At 36.6% G+C, this 24,211-nt stretch overlaps 1 protein-coding gene across 6 annotated transcripts in view; it reads right to left on the reverse strand.

Annotated features, from left to right (window-relative positions):
• myo1b (myosin IB) overlaps positions 1-24,211 on the reverse strand; it is a 93,064-nt gene that overhangs the window by 27,304 nt on the left and 41,549 nt on the right. For all 6 annotated transcript variants that reach the window (XM_028435790.1, XM_028435794.1, XM_028435791.1 and 3 more), the window contains 9 exons: positions 19,098-19,202; positions 15,867-15,913; positions 13,130-13,193; positions 7,973-8,071; positions 6,575-6,678; positions 3,003-3,150; positions 1,934-2,052; positions 589-675; positions 420-485 (listed from right to left, as the gene is read on the reverse strand). In XM_028435790.1, coding sequence (XP_028291591.1) covers positions 420-485; positions 589-675; positions 1,934-2,052; positions 3,003-3,150; positions 6,575-6,678; positions 7,973-8,071; positions 13,130-13,193; positions 15,867-15,913; positions 19,098-19,202 — 839 coding nt within the window. The remainder of the gene's footprint in view (positions 1-419; positions 486-588; positions 676-1,933; positions 2,053-3,002; positions 3,151-6,574; positions 6,679-7,972; positions 8,072-13,129; positions 13,194-15,866; positions 15,914-19,097; positions 19,203-24,211) is intronic.

Genomic DNA, 24,211 nt, shown 5'->3' on the forward strand with positions numbered 1-24,211 from the left:
CAGATTGATAGAACAATGGACCATCATTTTGCTGACTTTATGGATGGACCCTAAAAATCTCTCCCCTTTATTCCCCCTTATAGATGGCCCTGTCTCCACATGACTGTTCTTCAATGTTCAGGTTGAGAACCACTGTGATAGGGATTAATGCCCTGTGTCCTATTCTGCTGTGAAATGCTGATTTTAGCAGGGAAATCATTTATTATACATCACTGCAGCGACGTGAGCAATACGACTGAACTAATCTGATTTCCGGGTTTATCTGCAGCCCTCAGTTCTATCTGATAAGATCAACACAGGTACAGACGCACGTAAGCAAAAGCCCTGGGGCCACATTTTACTAATGGAATGTTTGGGCGGTTGGATTTTCTATCCTTGTGGCTTATCAGGGGGAAAAAAAACAACAACCACCACCTTACCTCAAATATCTCAAAGCCATAGATGTCCAGCACGCCCATGACCTTGTGGCGAGCTTTAGTCTGTGCCTGCAGGGACACAATGTACTCTGCGTTAGCAGGAGGGGGTTGCGACACGTATAAACATGTCGAAGCTATCTAAAACATTTATTTATGAACCATTGCTTCTCACTTTAATGCTTTCGTTGATTCTGGTGACGAGCCAGCTGAACAGGCGACTGTAAAGGTTTTTGGCGAGGGCGTCACGGGCGCAGTAGGCCTGTAAATAAATACAAATATTAAAAATAATACGTGACCTAAACCTCCATCTGTAAGTGGAGGGATCCCATTATGAAGAAATTCATATAGAAAGTAAAAGTTACTGAATGTGTAATAAATATTTGTTCTGTTTAATTCATATACTGGCTATGCATTAATTTTTAAATTTTTCTATTCATTTGCATTATGAAAATACATAAATATAAGCTGTAAATTAGGGGTGGGAATGGAAATGTATCTAATTAAATAGAGAATTTGTAATCTAAATGTAAATGTTTTTTGGTAAATGGCAGAATCAATCAATCCACTTTATTTATATAGCACATTTGTGCTGCACATGACAAAAAATAAATGAGTTAATCAAATTCAGTGATAAATGCTGCGGACAGTAAGGCCTGAATGACTTAAACACTATTTTCGCTACAACGTTTATATTTTTACCTAAAGTTAAATCAAATTCAGCTTGTTTTTGCTATTATGTGACTCATTTATAGACATATTTGATATTAAAAAAAAGAAATACATTTAAAATGTTTTTTGAATAACATTTTTGTGCGTTCTTTTTCTGTAATTAATCAATCATAATTAACGCGATAAAATGCCAGCACTAGTATATATCCATCGCAGTTTGTGGTAAAGTGAGAGTTAACTTCAATTATTTTGCTTATATGCATTTTATATTAATATTTATCAGTGATAAATGCTGAGAAAAGCAAAAACAAGTTGTGTTTGGGTGATTTTTGTGTCTTTTTGTTCTCCTTTTTATATTTTTCCGTTATTCTTTTGTGTTTTTGATGTTTTTATTTTAACCAATACTTAAAAATCTAAATTTAGCTCGTTTTAGTTCTTTTGTAATTGAATTTGATATTAATTTAACGAGGCTATTAGGTGACTCATTTACAGACACATTTGATATTTAAAAAATTATGTACTTTATCGTTTTCTTTTTTTAAACATTTTTGTGCGTTCTTTTTCTGTAATTAATTAAGCGTGATTTTTACAGCATCGCATTTAAAACAACAGTCTGAATGAACCCAATAAACTCAGAATGTGACCTATATCTGTGTTTCTAGGAGGAAAAACCGCTCATTTATAATGAAGAGGATTTCATCTACGCCTGACATGGATCAGAGTCGGCAGCTAGAGGAGCAAGTCGAGGGGAAGCAATGACCCTTTATCTGTTCCTATGCTGTGTGTGTGTGTGTGTGTGTGTGTGTGTGTGCATGAAAAAAAAAAACAACATCATCGTGGTCTCAGACCTGTGCCACGTTGAGGGTCGTGGACATTTTCTCCAGCTTGGCCTCCACCGTCCTGTAACTGAACGCTCTCTCCAGCACAGACTGCTCAATCCCCAGCAGCTCACACATCTCCTTTAAATCTGTGCCACACATTAAATAAATCACCTTCCTAAGCTTTATGTGTGTGTTTTTTTTTATTATAAATACAAATCAGCAAACAGCCTGAGGAAAGAGAGCTACATTAACTAACTAACAGGAAACGTGGCGTTCTCTGATTAATGGTGTCCGTGGTAAAAGTGCCAGTGTGATGGATTGTGCCAGTGTCACATGGAAAATAAATATTTGCCTAAAGAGAACAGCTGTGGGAGCCAAACAATAAAGAGATATTATGAATCAAATCATAAAACACAATATCACGAAAACGTAGCCAGCAGGGGGCGCTAACTCATTATGGCCCTCATTTATCAATGTACAGAGGAAGTAGGACCTCATTTATGCTTTTAAATGTCAATAGTTTTTGTAATTAGATGAAGGCATAATAAACATAAACAAGGGACAACATTTAGTAATTTTTAAGGCTTTTTTAAAGCCTTTTGATCATTAATTTATTTTAATGTGAGAGTTATTGCCTAAAGCATACAACTGAGGTCGATATAAACCTCACATTTCCAGGTTTCCAGGATCTCTGCTGTGAAGTTGTTCTTGATGCACACAGGGGGGCAGACTTCACCTGCTTAGTAGCTGATTCTCTTCTACAGAGCATTTGAATTAGTTTCTTAATTCAAGTTTTCACACATACGGAAAGCCAATCTTTGTTTTCCTTTACCTCAGATGTGAGGATGCAGATTTTCATCTTGGAAAAACCTCTTTTCTTGTTTGACCTCAGTGGGCGGGGCCTCCGAAATAGGCGGTTGAAACATGTTAATGGCGATCGAATTCAGCCGCAGGATTTGTTTCATGAAACACACGTTGGTCTTGTCGTACAACCAAATGTGCACTCAAATTTAAACCAGTTTTCACGCAAAGTTGATAAATGAGGATCTGTGATGGGAAACCATGGTAAAGGAGTGCGTTTACAACGAGAGCTGACCGTTTTTGTCCTTGATGCGGCTCTCGTCAATGCCGTTGCAGCGCGACTCGTGCTTGAACTCGATGTTTCCCAGTTTCAGAACCGCCGCCACCAGCTCCAGGACCGAATGCAATTCATCCTCCATGAAGCCCACGATCTGCATGGCATTCTGGGAAGGCAACCAGGAAGAATCCATAAACAGTAGAAGCCAAAGTTACATCTAGTAGCAGTGCTATACTATAAAAGCATGTATGCTAGGGATGATGTGGCAAAAAAATTAAAATAAATAAATAAATAAAGAAATCAGAAAATGAGTAATTTCAAGATAATTGTGCCCTAGTTTGCATTTCCATGTGTAAATGATCTACAGGACATGTCTAACCTAACGCCTGGGGGCCAAATCCGGCCCTTTAGATCACCCAATTCGATCCACAAGAAAATTATGAACAAAATGACAAAAAAGTGTAGAAAATGACTGAAAAATCTAACAGAAATATACAAAATGACTAAAAACACACAAAATGTCAACAAAAATGACAGAGAAAACATGAATCATTTATTATATATCACTGTAGCAACGTGAGTAATACGACTGAACTAATCTGATTTCCGGGTTTATCTGCAGTTCTATCTGATAAGATCAACACACAGGTACAGATGCACGTAAGCATGACCAAATATTCAAGTAACTATTTTTGTCCCTCCAAATACACAAATTTAATAAAATGACAATATTTGCAGCCACTATTGGGCCTATATCATACGACTGCAATCTTATTTCAATGCAAGATTCCTCGATTCTGTGATCACTTTTTGTGTAATTTAAAGGAATTTTTCAGGTATATTCAGTGAGAAACTAGAAGAATATGGAAAGCCTAGGGATGTAACGATTCACTCAACTCCCGATACCATTCGATTTACGATACTGGGTTCAAGATACGATTCTCTCACGTTTTATTTTACAAAATGGGACTGACTGTAGACGAATGATGACTGAAAAATATTCTTTACTGTACTATTTTCCATTTATTTTTCATTGTTAAAAAAATCCCTTGATAAACTATTCAAAACAATGCAATTTAACTAAAAATAAATCTTGATTGAAATAAATAAAGGAATAATACAAATGAAGAAGGCGCCTATTAATTTAAATTCTTGTTCTATAGTAAACAATGCAAAACTGCATAATAGTTCTTTTTCTTTTTAAAAGTGCAACTGAAAATATATTTTATGCCTAAACAATTGGACTTTAAAAAAAACCCAGTCATTTCACTGTATTTATGTCAGATAATTGTTTGGACCAGCAGAGGGCGCTGGTAACCCAGTGGTCGGTTGGCATGCAGACATTCTAGCAGTGAAGAAGAGATGCTATGCTAGCAGACAGAGCTAATAGAAAAACGTGACTTTTACAGATATTCACGTAATATTACAGATATTCTTTCGGTCCTAAAGGGGTAAGGAATCATTTATGAACATGCTTAAGAGTAGAAGGCGGCCAGAAAGAAAGTAGTAGCAGATTCCGCCCTCCGCTTATACTTCTGGAAGGATAATATATAGCTGTTTAAAAAAAGTACTGCGATTCAATTTTCAAAGCATTGATGTGAACCGTGATACCTATGAATCAATTTTTAACAGTTTTAAGATTAATCGTTACATCCCAAGGATAGACAATCATTTTTTACAACAAATTGTGATTAAAAATGGCTAAAATTGTTCAGTTTCATTGAATTTGTGACTTGGGTGGGACCACTGGGATAGCTACAATTTAATTATGTGTTAATTTACATAGTGATTAATTTTTTTTAACTTTCTCTTGTGGGACAAATCGGATGCTCTAAAATGGACAGATTTTGCCCCCGGGCCTCGAGTTTGACACACCCTACAGAGACAGGATCCTTATCGTTCCCAAGCAAGATAACACTTGTCAGGGTTTGTCTTTCTTTAACATCAGCGCAGAGATTATGAGAAGCAGGATGTGTAACAAGTAGATTGCAATAGAGCAGTGCATGCTGGGACATGGCTGATAACAGAGCAGTGCAGCAGACAGTCTCGCAAACATCATCCTATTAAAGGGTGGAAAGAAGTAGGATTGAAAACATCAACAACATCTTAGGTGAAGAAAAAAAAGGAGACGATTCTTTGATTTCAATGATGTGGTTATAAGAGGAACCTTTGATACTGTGGATGTTTCAGTGTTTATTCAGTCATTGTAGGCTTTAGATCACATTTAGGGGTTGGGTACAAAGTTCAGTTAGTTTTTCAACACGTGGGAAGGGCAGGTTGTGTGGAGCGTTTTCATAACTTCTTCACTCTTTCTGTTACGTCCCCAAGATAAAGAGAAACCAGTGTGTGGACCTTATTTCTGCTGAGCGTACATGTTTATCTGGGTTTTAATTTGGTGGTGGTTTAGAAATATTTCATGACTTTTTTTTTTGGTTTTTGTTTTTTTTAAAAGGCAATAATTCAAAAGTCATTAAAGCATCAAGTCTGAGGCTTTGTTTACACGTAGCCGGATGTGATTGGAAACAGATTTTCCTTTTTCCTCCTTCTCTGGTCCATACGAATAAATCTCCATCCACGGTAAAACACAGCCAGCCTTGACCAATTAGTGGCCTGGAAAATAAAGTGGCAGCTGATGTTAAAGTGCCAACAGCCGTCGATGAAACTATTAGGAAAGGAAGGTTCACAGGAAGGCAAGGCGGCCATTTTTGGAAACGAACCAAACTTAGATCACATTAAAATGTAATGGAGGTGAATCATTAAGTCATTTATTAAGTCAGCATTTACTACAGAGCAGACATTGGTAACTTGTGGCATGTGGGCCACATGCAGCCTTTGTTTTAATTTGGTGTGGTACCCAAAGCAAATACACAAAATTACTCAAAAAGTGCACAAAATGACTCCAAACACACAACAATCTAACAGAAATATACAAAATGACTCTCAAACTCTCAAAATGTCAACAGAAATAGATAAAATGCCAAAAATAAACAAAATGACAAAAAACACACAAAATGTCAACAAAAGTAGACAAAATGACTATAAAACGCACAAAATGTCAATGCAAACAGACAAAATGTCATAAAAAATACACCAAATGACTCCAACAATGCACAAAATGTCAATAAAAAGCACAAAATTTCAGCAAAAACCAAAAATCTCAACAAAAATAGACTAAATGACTATAAAATGCACAAAATGTCAACAAAAATACACAGAATGACTCCAACAACGTGTAAAATGTCAACAACAACACACAAAATGACTATAAAACGCACAAAATGTCAATAAAAACAAACAAAAGTCAATAAAAACAGACAAAATGACTATAAAAAGCACAAAATGTCAACAAAAACAAATTAAAATGCACAAAACATCCACAAAATGAATTTCTTTGGAAAGGACAAATTTAAATCACATTTAAATGTAATGAGGTGATTCATTAAGTCATTCAGCTTCATTAAGTGTGGAGTTTAGTCCATCAGCACAACCCAAAGATACATGATTGGATTGTGAATGTGTGTGTCCATTCCTGTGTGTGTGTGTGTGTGTGTGTGTGTGTGTGTGTGTGTGTGTGTGTGTGTGCGACTTACTCGGACCGTCCTAAAGTTGGCGGCATCATCCAACCCATTGACCGCAGCTGAGTCCAGGCTCAGGTAGTTGTATTTGCTGAAGTCTCGCTCCAACTTTAGCTTCTCTGTGACAAATAAAGCAGACAGACACACTTTTTAAAAACAAATTGCCTAAAGTAAGTTGTTTTTTCCCTTCACTGAACTCTATATAAACACTCAACATGAAATCCAAGGATTTGTCTATTCGGAAAATGTAAAAGCTGAAGGAATAAAATACAGTAATCGACGTGAGCAAAGGATGGCCAAAGCTGCGGGAAATCTAATCAGTCTGAATATAATATTTCACACCGAGGTATTGGTGTGAAAACCGTTGGGTAATATCACATTCCCCGTTGTATTGAGCAGCAACAGCATCTATACGTCTCTGGTGGGTGTTTGTGTCACATTTCATTAGTAGATGCATTAAGAGCAGCTAGAACCAAGTCCCTGTGATGTGCATTTGATATTCAGAGGCCATTATTATATTGTTTTGCTGTGTTCAGGACATGAAACAATGGGAGCAGTTCAAAGAGGAGTAAACAGGGAACAGGTTCCATTGGCACGCTTTGTTCACAGCAGTGTGTGTGTGTGTGTTGGGCAGGAAGACTGAGTCAATGAAGAATCCGTCATGTGATCCTACAGCTGCAAAATGCGCTTCACTGGAAGCCACCGCAGTTGCATTAACTGCAGAGCAGACGTGGTCAATTGGTGGCCCGTGGGCCACATGTGGCCTTCGTTTCAATTTGCTGTGGTCCCGAAAGCAGATGCATAATATTACTCCAAAAACACAAAATAATAAAAAAGAACACAAATTGACAACAAAACTTTGATTTGATTACATAAAATGACTAAAAAAAAAAAAAAAAAGAAATTAGTCAAAAAATACACGAAATAACATAAAAAAGAAACAAAATGATATAAAATTACTCCAAAAACACAAAATAACAAAAAAGTGGACAAAATAACTCCAAAAACACACAAAATGTCAACAAAATTTCAGAAATTGATACACAAATACATACACAAAACGACAACAAAAAATACACACAACCTCACCGAAAAAAAAAAAAAAAAATAAATAAATAAATAAAAAAAAGAAGAAACAAACAAACATCCACAAAAAAAAAAAATATTATTGTAGTTGATAAAGACACTGGTCGTACTTGCATTAAGTACGAACATCACAGTTCAGACGGGACAACGTTTTCTTTATTTCTCAGCGTGGATGCGTGTCTTTGAACCATTAACCCAGTTTGTGGTTCATGCTAATAGAAACATTGCTGCTCTTCCATTTAAACCCATCCAGACCTTTCATTTCAAACTCCATCTTTAATCACAGTGTTTTAAGATGAGTAGAACCCTGCAGACGCTGTGACTTACTGAGAGTTTCATCTGACGCTCCAGACAAAAGCTGATAGAAGATGTGGAAGTTCCTCTCTCCACGTGGCTGTTTCACCACACGGGATTTTTCCAGCAGATCTAAAAGAGTCGGAGGGGAAAACCAGTCGTGATGACACATGTTAGATACTTAGAATAATACCACACAGACTGGAAGAGTTCTGCACACACTTCCTGGAGCAGCAAAACTGACAACTGATTCAGTTAATACTTGATTTTGATTCAGTTTTAGTCATAGTCTTTTGACTAAAATGTAAATAAAGTATGTACTTTTTCCCCACTTCTTTTTGGAAATGTAAACTGAATTGCAAAATAGTTTTTCTAGTTTTTCAACTAAATCTATTAGAGACAGTCTGCCTTCCACGCAACAAAAGTAATTCTGATAAAATCCCTTCCCAAAAAAATAGCTTATTTCTGATTGTATTTTGTCCAATGTAAACAGAGTTTAGTTTTATTAGTTGGCAAAAATCTATATATTTTGATGTAGTTTTTGTTCGTGTGTATATTTGTAATTAGTCACAGTCTCGTTATCGTCACTTTAAGAAAATGTATTTGACGAAAACTATGACGAAAATGTTCTGCAAAATTAACACTGCTGGGCATTGATTTCACAGGAGCTTGAAGTTGGAATAAAAAGATGCAACAATATATAATTTGGTCCAAAACAAATATCGGTAGATCTCAAACTGCCAGAAGTGTTGCCTAAAAAAGTGGTTCTCAACCTTTTCAGCCCACGACCCCCAAAATAAAGAGAGCGAGGAGTGGGGACCCCAGGAAGTTTATTAGTATTTGTGCCATAATATATAATCATCTTAAAAATGTAAATCCTTGTTTTATTCAGAAATAAAAACGGGTTAAAAGTGACAAATAATGATGGAAAAGGTGGTGAAATGGGTTCAAAGTATCAATAATGGAACAATTAGTTTAACTAATGGGAATGACAAACCATGAATGTGGTTAAATTGGCAAAAAATAAACATGAAACATGGTGAAAAGAGGTTTAAGTGACAATAATGGATCAACATTGTCAACATTAGGTGGGGAAAATGGTGTAAAGGGTTTATAAGTGCCGAAAATGTTTTGAAAGTGGAAAAAATGTGTAGAAAGGGTATTAAAATTTAATGAAGTGGCAGAAATGTAGCAAAAATGCATTAAAAGGAGAAAAAAGTGATGAAAATAGATTAAAATATGGCAGGTTTGGTGTAAAAGGGTACAAATTAGCAAAAATGGGCTGAAATTGTTAAAAAAATATTGTTCGTTTCTTGAAGGCATCTGGTGACCCCCTCCTGACCCAAAGGTTAAGAACCCCTGGCCTAGAGTAGTGGAATACATTTGTTGAACATTACAAATGTTGTGTTGCCATTGGTTCAGGATGGGGATCCTATGATGTATTTATGGTTTCCAAGGCAACCCTGGCTAATGTTGGCAATTATCTGCGTGTATATAAACACCGCAGGAAACGAACAAGCAGGAAAACCACGCACGGATATCAAACGTCAGCCTTTTTCTCCAGGGCCGCCGACCAAGTGAAACAGAACGTGATTAAAAAGGAGCCGGACCTGGGCCGACCACATTAGGTGGGGCATCACTTAATTAAAGAGCAACTGTAGAAAAACATCACAGGGTGTTGGAGAAACTCCTCCTCACTGACTCCACATTGATGCCATTTATCACTTCAGACTTTATGCAACAATAAAAGGAAACATTATATAAAGATATCCTCAGAAGAAGAAGAAGAAGAAGAAAAGAAGAAGGAAAAAGGGAAGAAGAACAACAAAAGAGGAAAGGAGAAGGAGAAGGAAAATGAAGAAAAAGGAGAAAAAAAAAATAAAAAAGAAGAATGAAAAGAAGGAAAAAGAAGGAAGAATAATGAATTAAAAGAAAAAAGAAGGAAGAAGAATAAATTAAAAAAAAATAATAAAAAGAATGAATTAAAAGAAAAAAAAAATAAGAATAAGAATACGAAAATGAATAAAAAATAATAAGAATAAGAAAATGAATAAAAAGAATAAAAGAAAAAGAAAAAGAAAAAGAAAAAGAAATAGAAGAAGAAGCATCTGCCAGTGGTGCTTTTTCAATATTTATCTTCACATTCTCTGACTCACCAGTGGGTGGGCGCTGAGAGGACACAAGTGATACTTTTCAGTCCACAACAAACTAGAGAGCTCTTCATGAGAACTGTGAATCTGGGACACCCACTGGTCATTAATCACATACAGATCTATAGGACGCAGCACTTCAGTAGCATTAAATCGTCTAAATTTACCTTTTTGTTGTTGTACACAGAGACATAGAAGAAGACATCACCAGCCCTCCCTTCCTTAGGGAGGGCTGGTGATGGTCACAATTATGCAATAAAATAATGCAATTTATTTAATTGCAATAACAAAAAAAAAAATTATAATAAAATGCATTGCTGTCTAAAAAATATTGCACTTCTTGTAGTGTTGACCTTTGACAGCATGTGCAGACATGTCAAATTTTAATTGTAGATAAAATCATCTAAAAAAAAAATTATTTTGCAGGCTACATTTACATTTTGCTTAAGTAGGAGGCCAGAGTGTCATTCTATATTTACCTTTCATTAACCAGATAAATACAGCAATATGATTAATATACTTTTACTAGCCGCACAGCAAAAATATAGGATGTATTAGCAACTTTGTCCAAGACAATGGATTTCACATTGGGAAAAAAACTAATATATATATATATATATGTATACTCTATATTTGGTTGTTTTCATGCATGTTAATACACGTCTTTGTACATGTTTGCAAACAAAGCAAATGTGTACAAAGACGTGTATTAACATGCAAAACAACCAAATATATATATATATATATATATATATATTAGCAAAAGTACATCAAACACAACATTCAATAAACCACTAAAATATTGTAGAACATATTTATAAAAAAAAAAAAAAAGTGTACATAGCTTAAATAGGGGCTCAACAAGATGGTTTGTACCCAGTGACCAAAATGTGGTGCTCCGCCCCTGAGAGGGATAAAAGTGACCTTACAGCACCCAGGCTGGGCCAAACATTTCAATCATCCTTGAACATGTTATAAAAGCCACAGCTTCCCATTGTGTGCTGTAAAGTGTAAAAAGCTTCCTGAACAGCGTTTACTGCCTTCTCCACTGCCTCACATAAGCAAACACACATTAAAGTATCGATGTGGGGACAACATCCTGTTAAATCTGGACTAAAAGCCGTCTAAAACATAACCACCCTGTCATTACTGACACTTTTATGTTTGGGCCCATCTATTCTCAGGGAAGTTACAAGTTCTCTAAAGAAGAAGTAGCATGTCAGCACCTTTGCAGTAAAGTACAGAAAATGAAATTCGAAGGTAAGGCGCGGTATAGCAAAAAAGTGAAAAACTGTTGAGAACACAAAGGTACGGTGTACATTTTAGGACATTCTCAGGTGTCAGAGTGAGGTATCAGGAAAACCTCTGTCATTTATCAGACCAAACAGACTCATGACTCAGCAAAACCTCCGTCAGATGAAACGGCATCACTTGTCAAACCAAACGTCGTCAAATGAAACGGCCTCTGGCTTCAAAATAAAAACGTCATCAGACTTGACGGCCTCAGGCCGTAAAACAAGACATGGCGTTTTATTTTGAAGGAACCAAAAGTACACATGAAGAAGTGAGTTGAAAAGTTATTCTTTCTTTTTATTTTTAAAAAGTTAAGATATACCAAGGCATTGTTTGATTAATAAATAGTAATATTCGTCAGTGAAACGTCGATATATCACAACCTTTAAAAATAAATAGAAAATAACAGCTTTTAACTAATCGTATCCAACGCATGGCATAAATGATGACGTCATGTGTATTTTCGAGCTTTGGACTGTTTCGCATGAACCATTTTAGCCAAATGTATTTATTTATATTCATTATATAACCCTTTTCTCCAATTTGTTTCATTGTTGGTACAATGTGTTTCTCAAATGGTGCCATTTCTCTCTCTCACCCTGTAGTGCCATGGGGTACGCGATGGCACTACAGGGTGAGAGAGAGAGAGAGAGAGAGAGAGAGAGAGAGAGAGAGAGAGAGAGAGAGAGAGAGAGAGAGAGAGAGAGAGAGAGAGAGAGAGAGAAATTACCAAATAAAGTGACCGGGAGCGATAAAATCTGATATTTCTGAGAAATATTATAGATTTTTAAATTTTTTAAATCATCATTATTATTATTATTATTATTATTATTATTATTATTATTAATATTATTTGATTTTTTAAAATCAAAACACACAATGTTGTATTTCTATACTTTCAAACTAAAATGCCTTTGGGGTCACCAGGAATTCTTGATATCAAAATGGAGTCACGACCCCAAAAAAAACCTCTTTCTTTCCACTTATTTACAAAATGAGATTCTTTAAAATGCGTGTTATCACTCGTTCATTCCATCATTATGCTTTATAGTTGTTTTTAAATTGTTTTCTAAGCAAAATGTTGTAGTTGGACAAAGGGGGAACTCAAGCCAAAAAAAGTTAGAGAACCACTGAATGAGGTCATGTTTATCACTAAATCCACTAAGAAAAGCCTTTGCAGGAGAATGAGAAGCTTTAAAAAACAGAAACACAAGGGTCGAGAAAGTTAAGCACGAACAAAGAACGACTCAAAGATTTTGTGCAAATGTAAAACCTAAAAAATATTTAGTTTTTTTAAGGCACCAAATATGGACCAAACAAATAAATATGAGTTTCCTCATTGTACATTTTTAAACAGTTTGGATGAGCCATACAAGCCCATGTTTAAGAACTCTCTGGATTTTTATTATTATTATTATACATCAATTTTATATAGCGCTTTTCTGGGTACTCAAAGTCACTTTACAATGAAGGGAGCAGTGTATGGGGTCGGTGCCTTGCTCAAGGGCACCTCAGCAGTGCTTGAGAAGTGCCCTGGCACCTCTCAAGCTGTTCTGTTCTTTTGGACTGTACTGGGACTTGAACCGGCAACCCTCCGATTCCCAACCCATGTCCCTACGAACTAAGCCACTGCCACCCTGTTTTATCTGTAGAATATGTTGGATGACAAAGGCTGAAATTCACATTAGTGTAAGTGCTCGATCATTTCATATTTGTACCAGTTTTTTATTTTGAGATGATCACTCACAGTTGCTGATGACTCCACCCAGTGGATCTCCTTTGAAGTCAAATTCAATGTCCATATATTTTCCCTAAGGGTTAAAAAAAGGAAACGTCAGGTAAGGCCAAGGATCAAATTGATCATTGAACATCTTCGAACACAGCAAAAACTACCAATCCTGGTTTAAGAACACATTATGCCGTCCACACAACCTCCACACAGCAGGCCAAGTTTCTTTCCGCTTTAAGACTAAAACAAATCATGTAAAGCCACTTTTTCCTTTGAAAAACTTGGAATCTAAAACAGAGAACCCTGTGTGTTTAAATGTTTTCCTTCACTGGTGTATTAAAAGCTGACAGATCAGCAGAACGGGCTGTGTTGTGCTTCTCTGTGGGAACACAGCAGGCATGAACCCCGAAGAAAACGCAAAGAATGACTCGAAAGGCACAAAATGAAAGAAAAGTACCCAAAACTGCACAAAATTACTCGCAAAAACAAGGAAACCTTACAAAATGACAACAAAATAGACAAAAATATAGAAAAACATACAAAATGACAACAAAAATACAGAAAAATATGCAAAACAACAATAAAAATAAGGACAATTAATCCAAAAACACAATACACACACAAAAACGAGGGCAATTACTGCAAAATAACAACAAAAACACACAGAAAACATTTTTTCTTTCCTGTACTAATTCTCAGTATTTGACCCTTGGATAAAGAAATTACATTTTTGTGGCTCCGGAGAGCACACAGTGTGTAAAGGATGATTCCAAGGTTACCTAAATATCAACAGATCAGATCAGGGCCATAATCCATGATAATACCCCTGGAAATAATTGCGTATCCCAGCACTACGATGTGTTGGTATTTGCTGGTTTATGCACCAATAACGTAAATAGTGAAGCTAAAAGTGGGGCATGATGGATGTGTTGGCAGTTTACTGACAAGCTTTTACAAGCTTGGACGGTCTTATGTGCAGAGAAACAAACAGCAAGACAAAAAAAAATGTTAAAAATAATTTAAAGTAGGGAGGTAACCATGACAAAAAAAAACAATAAAACTGGTTAACTTCCCTGGATATAATTTGTAATTTAGCTTTACCTCCATTAAAAGATTAAATAAGGCTAAAATGTCCCGTGAATCAGTTTTTTTTAAAGGTGTTTCCATATTAGAGTAAAGCAGCACCAGATTTAAAGATGTAGACAAAACAATGGTTGGGAGCTAATGTAATAAAGACTTTACCCTCGGATACACTCAGCTAAACATGTCCACACTTCTGTTCCGTCTATATAGAGCCATAGCAGCTGCACTTTAGATCAAAGCCCTCGTCCAGACCAACATTTACTGAACCCAGTTACCAGGTGCAAAAGCCATTAAGTGGCTGTGGTGCTGTGTGGGCTGGTATTCTGTGTAGTGGCAAACAATACCCTTTAATTTACATTTGGATGTAAAGTTTATTTTGCTAAGTTTGGAAAGTCCACATCATCTATAACTTGGAAGTTTTGAGTTAATCTTGAGCCATAAGTAAGTAATAAGTAATAATTTAGGTAAAAAGAATGACAATATTGAGTTGTTTCGCTTTGAAAAGTGTTTTGTAACAGCAGCTATCAAATGCTAACAGCGGCTAAATTGCTAGTTAGCCAAATCATCAAATATCCCGCATTAAATATGTCTTTTACATATTGATCTTAATAAAAAGACAATTACATTTTGAATAATGCGTGGTTATTATTGAATAGCTACTTGCTAAATGCTACGCGTGCTATTAGCCATTTTGCATCCATAGCAACAGCTAATGTGTCGCCTTAGGAGTAAAGTGAATAAAACAAGCTAGCTACTCAAACTAGCTTATTATATAGAACTGTTTGAATACTGGAGATTAGAAGAGATTTGTTGCTATAACTCAATTAACATTTCATGGATCAATTGTAGTTGGTTGTTATTGATTAGCAACTTGCTAATTCCTACACGTGCCATTAGCTATTTTGCATCCATAGCAACAGCTAAGGTGTAGCCTCAGGAAGAAAGTGAATAAAACGAGCTAGCTACTCAAACTAGCTTATTATTTAGAATTGTTTAAATATTGGAAATTAAGAAGATATTTGTTGCTATTACTCCATTAAACACTCCATGATTTAGGTGTTGTTGGTTGTTAGTATTGTGATGCCGGTGAATCCAGCCTTAATGTTGTTCTATGTGTTGTTCTATGTTGCCATGTCTGGGTTGCCACGTTGGGTGTTTCCGTGTGTGTTTGCCGCCCTGAATTAATGTATGTGATTGTGACGTTTCCTTTTGTTGTGTCCTCACTCTCGTGTTAGTTCGTGGTTGGCGGGAGTAGAACGAGGATTAATAAGTGTGGGCGGGAGGAAAAGGAGTGTGTTAGTTCATGTGCTGACAGTGTGGATGGTGTGTAAGAGCACTGTGTGCGATTGTCCTGCTCCCTTGTTCAGCAATAAAAGGCGAATTCTGACAAGACTTCAGTAACCCTTATTTCACGGCTCATCCACACTACAGTATTGATTAGCAACTTGCTAACTCCGACCAGTGCTATTTAGCAATTTTGCATCGAAGAAATGCTAGTCAGGCCAAACAAGAGTTTTGTCAGAGGATTTGTTGTAGAAAAATGTGAAAACAAATGGTAAAAGCAAAAAAAACAAGAAGTGATTTTCTTGTAAAAGAGCATAAATAAATAAATAAGGACAAATACAGTTCAATCATCAGTTAAAAACAACGTTTGTATCGACATCATACTTACAAATCTGGAAGAGTTGTCATTTCTTACAGTTTTTGCATTTCCAAAAGCTGAAATGAACCAGAAAACAAGTATATATGAGAACATGAGCTGCGATCAGCAAAAAAAAAAAAAAAATCAACAGGTAATTGAGTGAAGTCTGGGTCAAAGCGGGTTTAGACCTTTAACACCAGTGAGCTGTCAATCATAAGAGGCCTGGATGTCAAAGCCATTTGTGCTGATGAAGCCGCTACGATTCCACGTGGATTAAGCAAAGCACCGGCAGCTTTCCAGGCTTAGGACGGATGGAACCTTCATGTCACGCTACAGTCAACTCCTTGTGCTTTCATATTTTAATATCACATACGGTTACAAAGATGGTGCTGAAGCACAATACATTCATAATGGTTAACACATTATTTTATTATTTTTGGAGATAATGTATATTTAGTGTTTTCGCTGGGGTTAAATCAGGGGTTCTCATGACAAAAAGTCCATACAATCATAAAAACAGCTTGAAAACTATAATACATTTAAATCTATGGATAGGTCTGAAGTAGTTGAAAAGACCTGATGCAGTGGAAGTAAAACAAAATAATTAATGTAGCATTTTTTTATTGCACTTTTATGAGACGCACCTTTTGTGTATACAAGGTGTGTAAGTGTTATTTATTCTTTAAAACTGTCCTTGTACCAAAAAAATATTAAAGCATTCAAATCCATTCTGATATCAATTAATGACATGATCAAGGCTGTAATATCCTCATCAGAAATAATTCACTTTGCACCTTACTTTTGGAGATATTGCATATTTAGTGTTTTTACTGTTAAAAAAAAAAAATATCAAGGGTTCCCGAGACAAAAAGTCCATAAAAAAAAAACATTGAAAATTATAACATTTTATATCGATAACAAGGTCTGAAGTAGTTAAAAAGATTTGATGTAGTGGAATATTTAAGTAGTATTTTTTTTTTTTTTGCACTTTTATGAGATGAATCATTTGTGTACAATTGTTTTTTATTTAAATTACTGTCCTTGTGCCAAAAATAATAATGCATTAAAATCAATTGATGCTATCAATTAATGACATGGTCAAGGCTGTAATATCCTCATCAAAAATATTTCACTTTCACATTTTTTGGGACATTGCATATTTAGTGTTTTTGCCGTTTAAAAATAAATAAATAAAAAATGTAAATTTTAAAAAGCAACATGCATTTCTGGTTTTGTGAGTTTTTTTTCAAAGGCTCCACCAATCCCTCCATTGGCTTCAAACCACTTTGTTACATTTAAATACTTCCAATGTGTCACGCAGCAACAGTGCTATTAGCATAACAGTTTAATTGCTGATAACAGCTGATTAATGCATGTTTAACACCACTGCTAATGCGAGTGTGTGGGCTGCACGTCTGGAACGACAGCTGCCGCAGGGCGAGGAGCGAGAGACAAAGAAATCAAAGCGAAGACATAAGAGGGCGACAGAGATTGAAGGCGAAACAAATGAGAGCCTAGTGTCACGGTCACACGTTAAGCGGTGACACAGATGTGTTGCTTTTTAGCAGCGCAGCGCTTCTCTATAGTGTTGTTGGGGCAATTATAGATCTGCAGGAACTAAACTCTTACAGATGTGGAGGGTTTGTTCTGCAGCCAGCCGAGGAGGGCGTACAGCTTCATCAGTCATGGGCACTTCCTGTCCACTGCTCCCAATTAAAGTACAGCTGTTTCTGTACCCGGAAACAGAGCTGTGGGAATATCTGTCAGCGTGTGTGTGTGTGTGTGTGTGTCTGGACTGACTGAGTTCATCCGTGTGTGTACGAGCTCCCATTCTTTGCTGTGCTTTGAGAAAACCCTGAAATCGAGCCGCATCAATCTGTTTTTACTAATGTGGCCTAAAACCTTTGAAATTTACTTATTATTAGATATGTGCCCAACAAAACACATTATTTTGTACCGTGTTTGTTTTTATCAACTTTTAAAAATACTGGAGCCTGTGTTACGCCATCTTGAAATTGAAACTTTACAGTGTAGACAGGACCTTTGTTTTGATTGTTGATTGTGTGAGTGTATGGTTGTAGGGTGTGTTCACATGGTGTGCACATACGATGTGTAATGGGAGTGGTCGCACATCCAGGATTTCGTGGTTCTCAGTTTTTGCTGCGATAGATGTTGCACTTTTCTTTTTGTTTTATTGTTGCCGTAAAAAAGGAAATTGGGTTTGTCTCAGCATTATATATATATATATATATATATATATATATATATATATATATATATATTTTTTTTTTTGGACACTATGGCAAAGGGGCAAAGGGGTAGATCTAGATAAGCTTTGCTTCATTCTGTCCCTTCTCAAACTACTGTAGATACATGTTGCCATACGTGTGTATGTGCATTTGATTGATTATTAATAATGAACCACTGATCTTATATATAACATGTTTTAACATGTATATGCACATGAACTGTCTCGACCCTGATGGGTTCTATTTTTGTTGTTTATTTTATTTTAGAGTTTGAGATAGATGAAGATGAAATAAAATCACGTGAATAATGAGCTCTCCTAAGGGGCCTTAACACCTCCTTAAACAGTTAAGCAAGTAAATCACAGACTGTTCAAATCATTTTGGGAAGGAAAGCTCTTCCTCTCTGCTTCATTGTCTACTACGAAACCGCAGAGTTGGAACCGTCGCCCCCTGCGATCATAGATTTTTTTCATAACTGTTTATATTCTCTTTTGGTAAACAAAAGAGGTTTACATCGACATCTTTAACTTTTCCTGATTATTTAGAGCAGGGATGTCAAAACTCATTTTAGTTCAGGGGCCAAATACGGAGCAGCTTAATCTCAAGCTGTTTGACACGTCATTGAAAGAGCAAACAGAAACAGCACAAATTGTCATTTTGACTGAAAAAGCTGCTAAATGATCTAAAAATCAGGCTGAATGCTTCACTCCAATAGAAAACAATGGGATGTTTAAAGGCAGTGGGGCCGTGTGACATCATCAATCACGGGATTTCAAGATGGAGGAACACAGGCTCTAAAACTTTTAAGTAATCCCATTTTTAAAAGGCAATTAGTCGAATATGGTGCATAATAATGATATTGTGTTTTTTTAGACACAGATCTTCTAATAAGTACATTTCAAAGGTTTTAGGCCACATTAGTATAATCAGTGGAGGATCCCTGTAACACACATCCCACCTCCTTGTGTGAACCTCAGACACTGGGGCTCCTGAACAGGATGTCTTCACTCACCCTCCAGCACTGGATTGGACTGCAGCAGCTGTTCTTTGACCTTGTTCACCTCCTGGCCCTTCCCACACACCGCTGCCACATATGACATCACCAGCTTACTGGCCTCTGAAATGTACCAGACACACACACACACACACACACATTTTTACTTCATACGTCTTTGCTCAACATGACAGAGGAGCAAGTGCGACATACATGCCCCCTCCCATTTCCTATTTGAGAAGAAATCCCTTTTACATCATCCCCCCATGAGATGCATTAGGGCAGGGTGTGGATCAGCAATTAGTGTAGTGTTTCTCAAATGGGGGTGCGTAGAGAGAGAGGAAAATTAACAAATGAAAGCATTAAAAATATGGGGTTTTATAATGTTTATTTTTAGTTAAAATGGATAATCACACTGAATATTACCAGCAACTCACAAAACAACAAAAACACACAAAATAAGAGAAAAAATTATGCTGAATAATGTAATAAAAAGAACAGACAAAACAACAACAAAGACACACTAAATGAGAGAGAAATAAACAGAAAAATAACACATAATGATGCAACAAAAACACACAATGATGATAGAAATGATCTTGATTAGAGCATGAACAGCAAATACAACAGTCTTTCTTGGTCAAACACCAGGCAAGAAATGACTGGAAATGATAAAAACAATAGAAATAAATCTATTCAGGGGGCACTAAATACTGTTTAATGTCACTTATTTACAAAATGAGATTCTTTAAAATGTGTGTTATCACTCATTCATTCCATCCTTATGCTCTATATTTGTTTTTTTCACAAAATTCTGAGCAAAATATAGTAGCCGGGCATAAGGGGGGACTTGCATTCTAAATTAAAAGCCAAAAAAAGTAAGAGAAACCTGTCCACTGTTGCATCAAGCTATCATCGTTAAAGTTAATGATTTAAATGCAGATTTAAAGAAGCACAAAGGAGAAACTCCCTTTTTTCAAGTGTGAGAAATGTGCGAGAGGCTTAAAAATAATAATGGCTAAGCTAAGTTTGTCTTGTGGGGAAACAAGTGTCATCCCTCTTAGAATGACGGATAGCATCAGGACCATCTCTCCATCCAACCCAGTGACATCACAGCGACCCAGAAGTGATAATGATGACGATGATGATGACGATGAGAGCAAAGTGCCAAGGGAGGATAGAGGAAATCTGGACATGAGGCTGGCATGTGAACAAACTTCTGACATGCTTTAAGCTATCGGCGCTAAAACAAGATGCTTCGCGGGATAACGGCTGACTCAATGGAAATCGTTTACATTTTGTGTCTAACCAATCAATGAGGCACATGACCTCTTGTCATGAATGGCTAAAAAAATGTGTGTGCGTGTAAAGCTTTGGGGTTTGATGAGATTACTGAAATCACCATTGATCTCTTTCACTTGGCTAAAGCAGCAGCGTCTGGGATTAGGGTTTTTAAAACATGAGCGGTCGAGTGCGTCCAATTACGTGCGTGCAGCATCATGTGTGATGGGCCCGAGGCCTCTCATTAGAGAGCCGATACTGATAATGCAGACTTGAGTATTGGTTAATAACGAGACGATATTGGCGTGAATCTTACATACTTTTATGACTTATGTTGTAGTGTGTAACGTTAGAAAAAGGCTTGATCAAGTGATATTACTCAAACAGAGAATAGTCAGCAACAGTAGGTATGAGAAAAAAATGACCCATTAGTTCTTAAAGCAGCAGTTTGTAGAATCGTGAGACATGCTCCCACCAGTATCCTCATGAACGCGCACAACTGTGGAACTCTTAGCGACTTTTTTCTCAATAGAGACTAGTGACAAATGTAGGGACTTTATTTATCTTGCATTATTGGAGAGTTTTCTGATGTATTACTGGCCACGGTTACATGATGTTTTTTTTAAATTCAGAATTAGTTATTCTGAATTAAATCATTTGGAATTAAAGTATTAAAGTGTTCTACTTTGTGTTTACATGGTAATAGTAATTATCTAGGTCTGGGGGTCTGATTGGACAGGGGGCAAACGTGACGTATCACGTCTATCGGGAAAAACACAACAAACCTTTTGCAGTTGGCTGTAACACAGAAGACCACACATGAGAACTGTTTTCACCTTTATTTTGATTGTAGTTTTGAAGCAGTAGCTCGACAATAACACAGTTTGATCAGCAGAGCGGAAAGGCGATAGGAGCTAATCATCGGTAAATAAAGCACAGTAAAACTCCAGGAATAAACATTTGCTCCTTGGTAAAGATAGTAGCTTTAACAACAGGTACAATGATAAACGTGGTGATATTACAGCCTGTGAATGCAGTACGGGGCCGCATTTACTGCACCCGTCCAATGAAGTCCAATGCATCGTCAGTCGCACATGCGCAGAATGACCGGAAATAACTGAAAGAGGAATTAAGTGTTTACGAGATACAGGAATTATTTAATTCGGAAATAAAATCTGAATAAAGCAGCCACCTAATTCGGCTAAAGTTTAATTCGAAATTAGCATTAGGAAACAAGTGTTTACAAGGTCAGTTTAAAAAGGATTTAACTTTTATTCTGAATTAAAGAGGGATTAAAGCGCCCATGTAAATGTGGCCACTCTGTAGTTAGTGTCCTCATTTTGCAGCGGCTGTGAGCTTTGTGGCGAGGGAGGTGCTCACGGCTGCAGTGATCCCAGCTGCAGGTCAGAGCAGACCCACACCACTCCGCATCCAGACTGCAAATAAATTGCCCGTGTTCTCTCCACCTTAGATGAGCTTCTTTTAGGTTTACATGCGATTTATCCCATCCTTTCTCAATTTCTCTCTGAGACCAGCACATGGGGAGGGACTGCGCGTGGTCACGGATGCTTTGAGTCCGCGTGGACCTCCTTGCAGTCCGTTCTGCCCGAGTATGTTTGGGACTTGATACTGTTGCTAATTGGCCTAAAAGTCACGTCACTCTCCTGTATTTCTAAAGCTCAAATACAGAGCCAAAAGAAGGAGCAGAGGTCCAGTGTCCTTTCAGAACACTTTGGATTACAATATTCTCAAAGGTTAGGATGGATTTTCTGAGCAAATGAAGCCCAAAAAAATCTTACATACTGCAAAAAAATAAAATGACCAAAAAGGATAAATAAGCTCTCGATATACTTACATACTTACTCTGGGTATGACCTTTTATAACCATCAACAATATATATTTTTGATATTATTATATTGCGATATCTTGTTGGGACAATACATCATTCCACTCTTAATATCAATATCTGTTCAAATAGTAATAAATGTAGCAGTTTATGATACAGTGTTGTGTAAAGAAGAGCAGCGACCAACCACTTAAAGGGTAACATCATGTTTCATCTGTAAACACATGCCTCATTAGGCCAGTTGTCTGTTCCACAGCAGATCTGATGTAAATCTGAGCTGTGGTTTAATCCTAAACAACCCTTAGCATGCACTTGTCTTAACAACAAAGTTTTGACAACAAAGCACTGCATGCAACAGCAGCAGAGCCTGTTTGTGCCTCGGGGGAGCCTTTGGGTCGCTGCTGGAAGGACTTCTTAAGATGTCGTTGTTTTTTTAAACTCTAGATTTAAAGTGTTTTCAGACTGACTTCTCGCACCATTAAAGGCTTCTTTACTGCCATCACAAGTCCTAGATAACAGCACGACAAGCCATTGAAATGTTCTTATTTTAAACCGTAAAATGTGATCTGATGAGCGTTAAAGTCTATACTTTGGAAAAACAAGCTACAAGCAACTTAAAACAACACGAAAAATCGACATATTTACATATTTCTTGAGTTTCTCCAACAAACAATCCCTGCAATTAAAAAAGAATGACTTTTAGTGATGACAGACTTATTTTTACATGTCAACTTTTATCATTTACATTTTGATCATTACACGGTACACTACAGGCATGTTGATTGTCAGTGGTAAGAACATTGGTGTTTAATGGGGATCAAATACAGCTTTCTGACTCGGCGAGTATTTTTTTATTACACAATAATTAATGTTTCCTCATTTCTATTTCCACCTGCGAGCAGAATTGGATGCTCTAAAGCAGGGATGAATAAATTCATTACAGCGGGGGCCACAAACGTGACTGTATCTGATCCGAGGGCCATATGATCAATGTTCCATGGTGGCATTTAGAAAAATCACCAATCAGAACATTAATAGAGGAGGGGAAAAGGGTTTTGTCTTTTGTTTTTGGCTTTGTGGTGTTTATGTTGTGTAAGTTTTTAGTCCTTTGTATGTTTTTGTCATTTTTTGTGTTCTTGGTGTAATTTTGTATATTTCTTCATCATTTTCTGCATTTTTGTCATTGATTTGTGCATTTTTGGGGTCACTTTATTGTTTTCTGTAATTTACTGTCATTTTGTGTAATATTGTTAACAGTTTCAGTGTCTTTGGAGCTATTCTTTAACGGGTTCTTGCTTTGTGTGTTTTGGTAGTATTTTTGTTTGTTTAAGTGGTTGTTGCGTCCGTCTGTTGTAAATGTATGTTTTATGATTCCATTTGTGTATTTTTTATTTGTGTAATATGTTGTGCTTCATATCCCTTCCAACTTCTTGAATTACAATTTTTGGGGATTTGCTTTTGGGGCCGCAAAATATTAGACTGAGGGCCACATGTGGCCCCCGGTCTGCTGTTGCCTATGTTTGCTCTATTGGGACAGATTTGGCCCCTGGGCTTTAAGTTAGACACAATTGTTCTAGAACTTGTTGAACATACCAAGTGTTTTTTCTCCAGTCTAAAGTCTTGCTTGTGTTGCGCGTTGCTTTGAACAAAAGTGTCTGCTAAACGAAATTGTAAAAATGAAACCAAAAAAAGAGTTAAATGAAAAATGGTTAACTCTGAAACAAAATTTGGGAAATTCCATAACAGAATCTCTGAGTCCCTAAACACCCTTTATACTCTCAATTCCACTCACATTTAACATCTATATTTACTGTAAGTTAATTACTTTATTTTGCAGTTTAAGATGAAGCCTGTTCTTCAGTTCCCCAATAATATTGGTGGTATTTTCAATCCAAATATTTTAATATCCTTTTCTATTACTTAACTGCTCACATTGGATATGTGGGTTCACTTTGATTTTTCTAAAAGAGGCCAGATGTATCCGTTCTGATCCATTTACTGAAT

Source organism: Gouania willdenowi, chromosome 21 (assembly GCF_900634775.1).
Source record: "Gouania willdenowi chromosome 21, fGouWil2.1, whole genome shotgun sequence".
NCBI lineage: Eukaryota > Metazoa > Chordata > Actinopteri > Blenniiformes > Gobiesocidae > Gouania > Gouania willdenowi.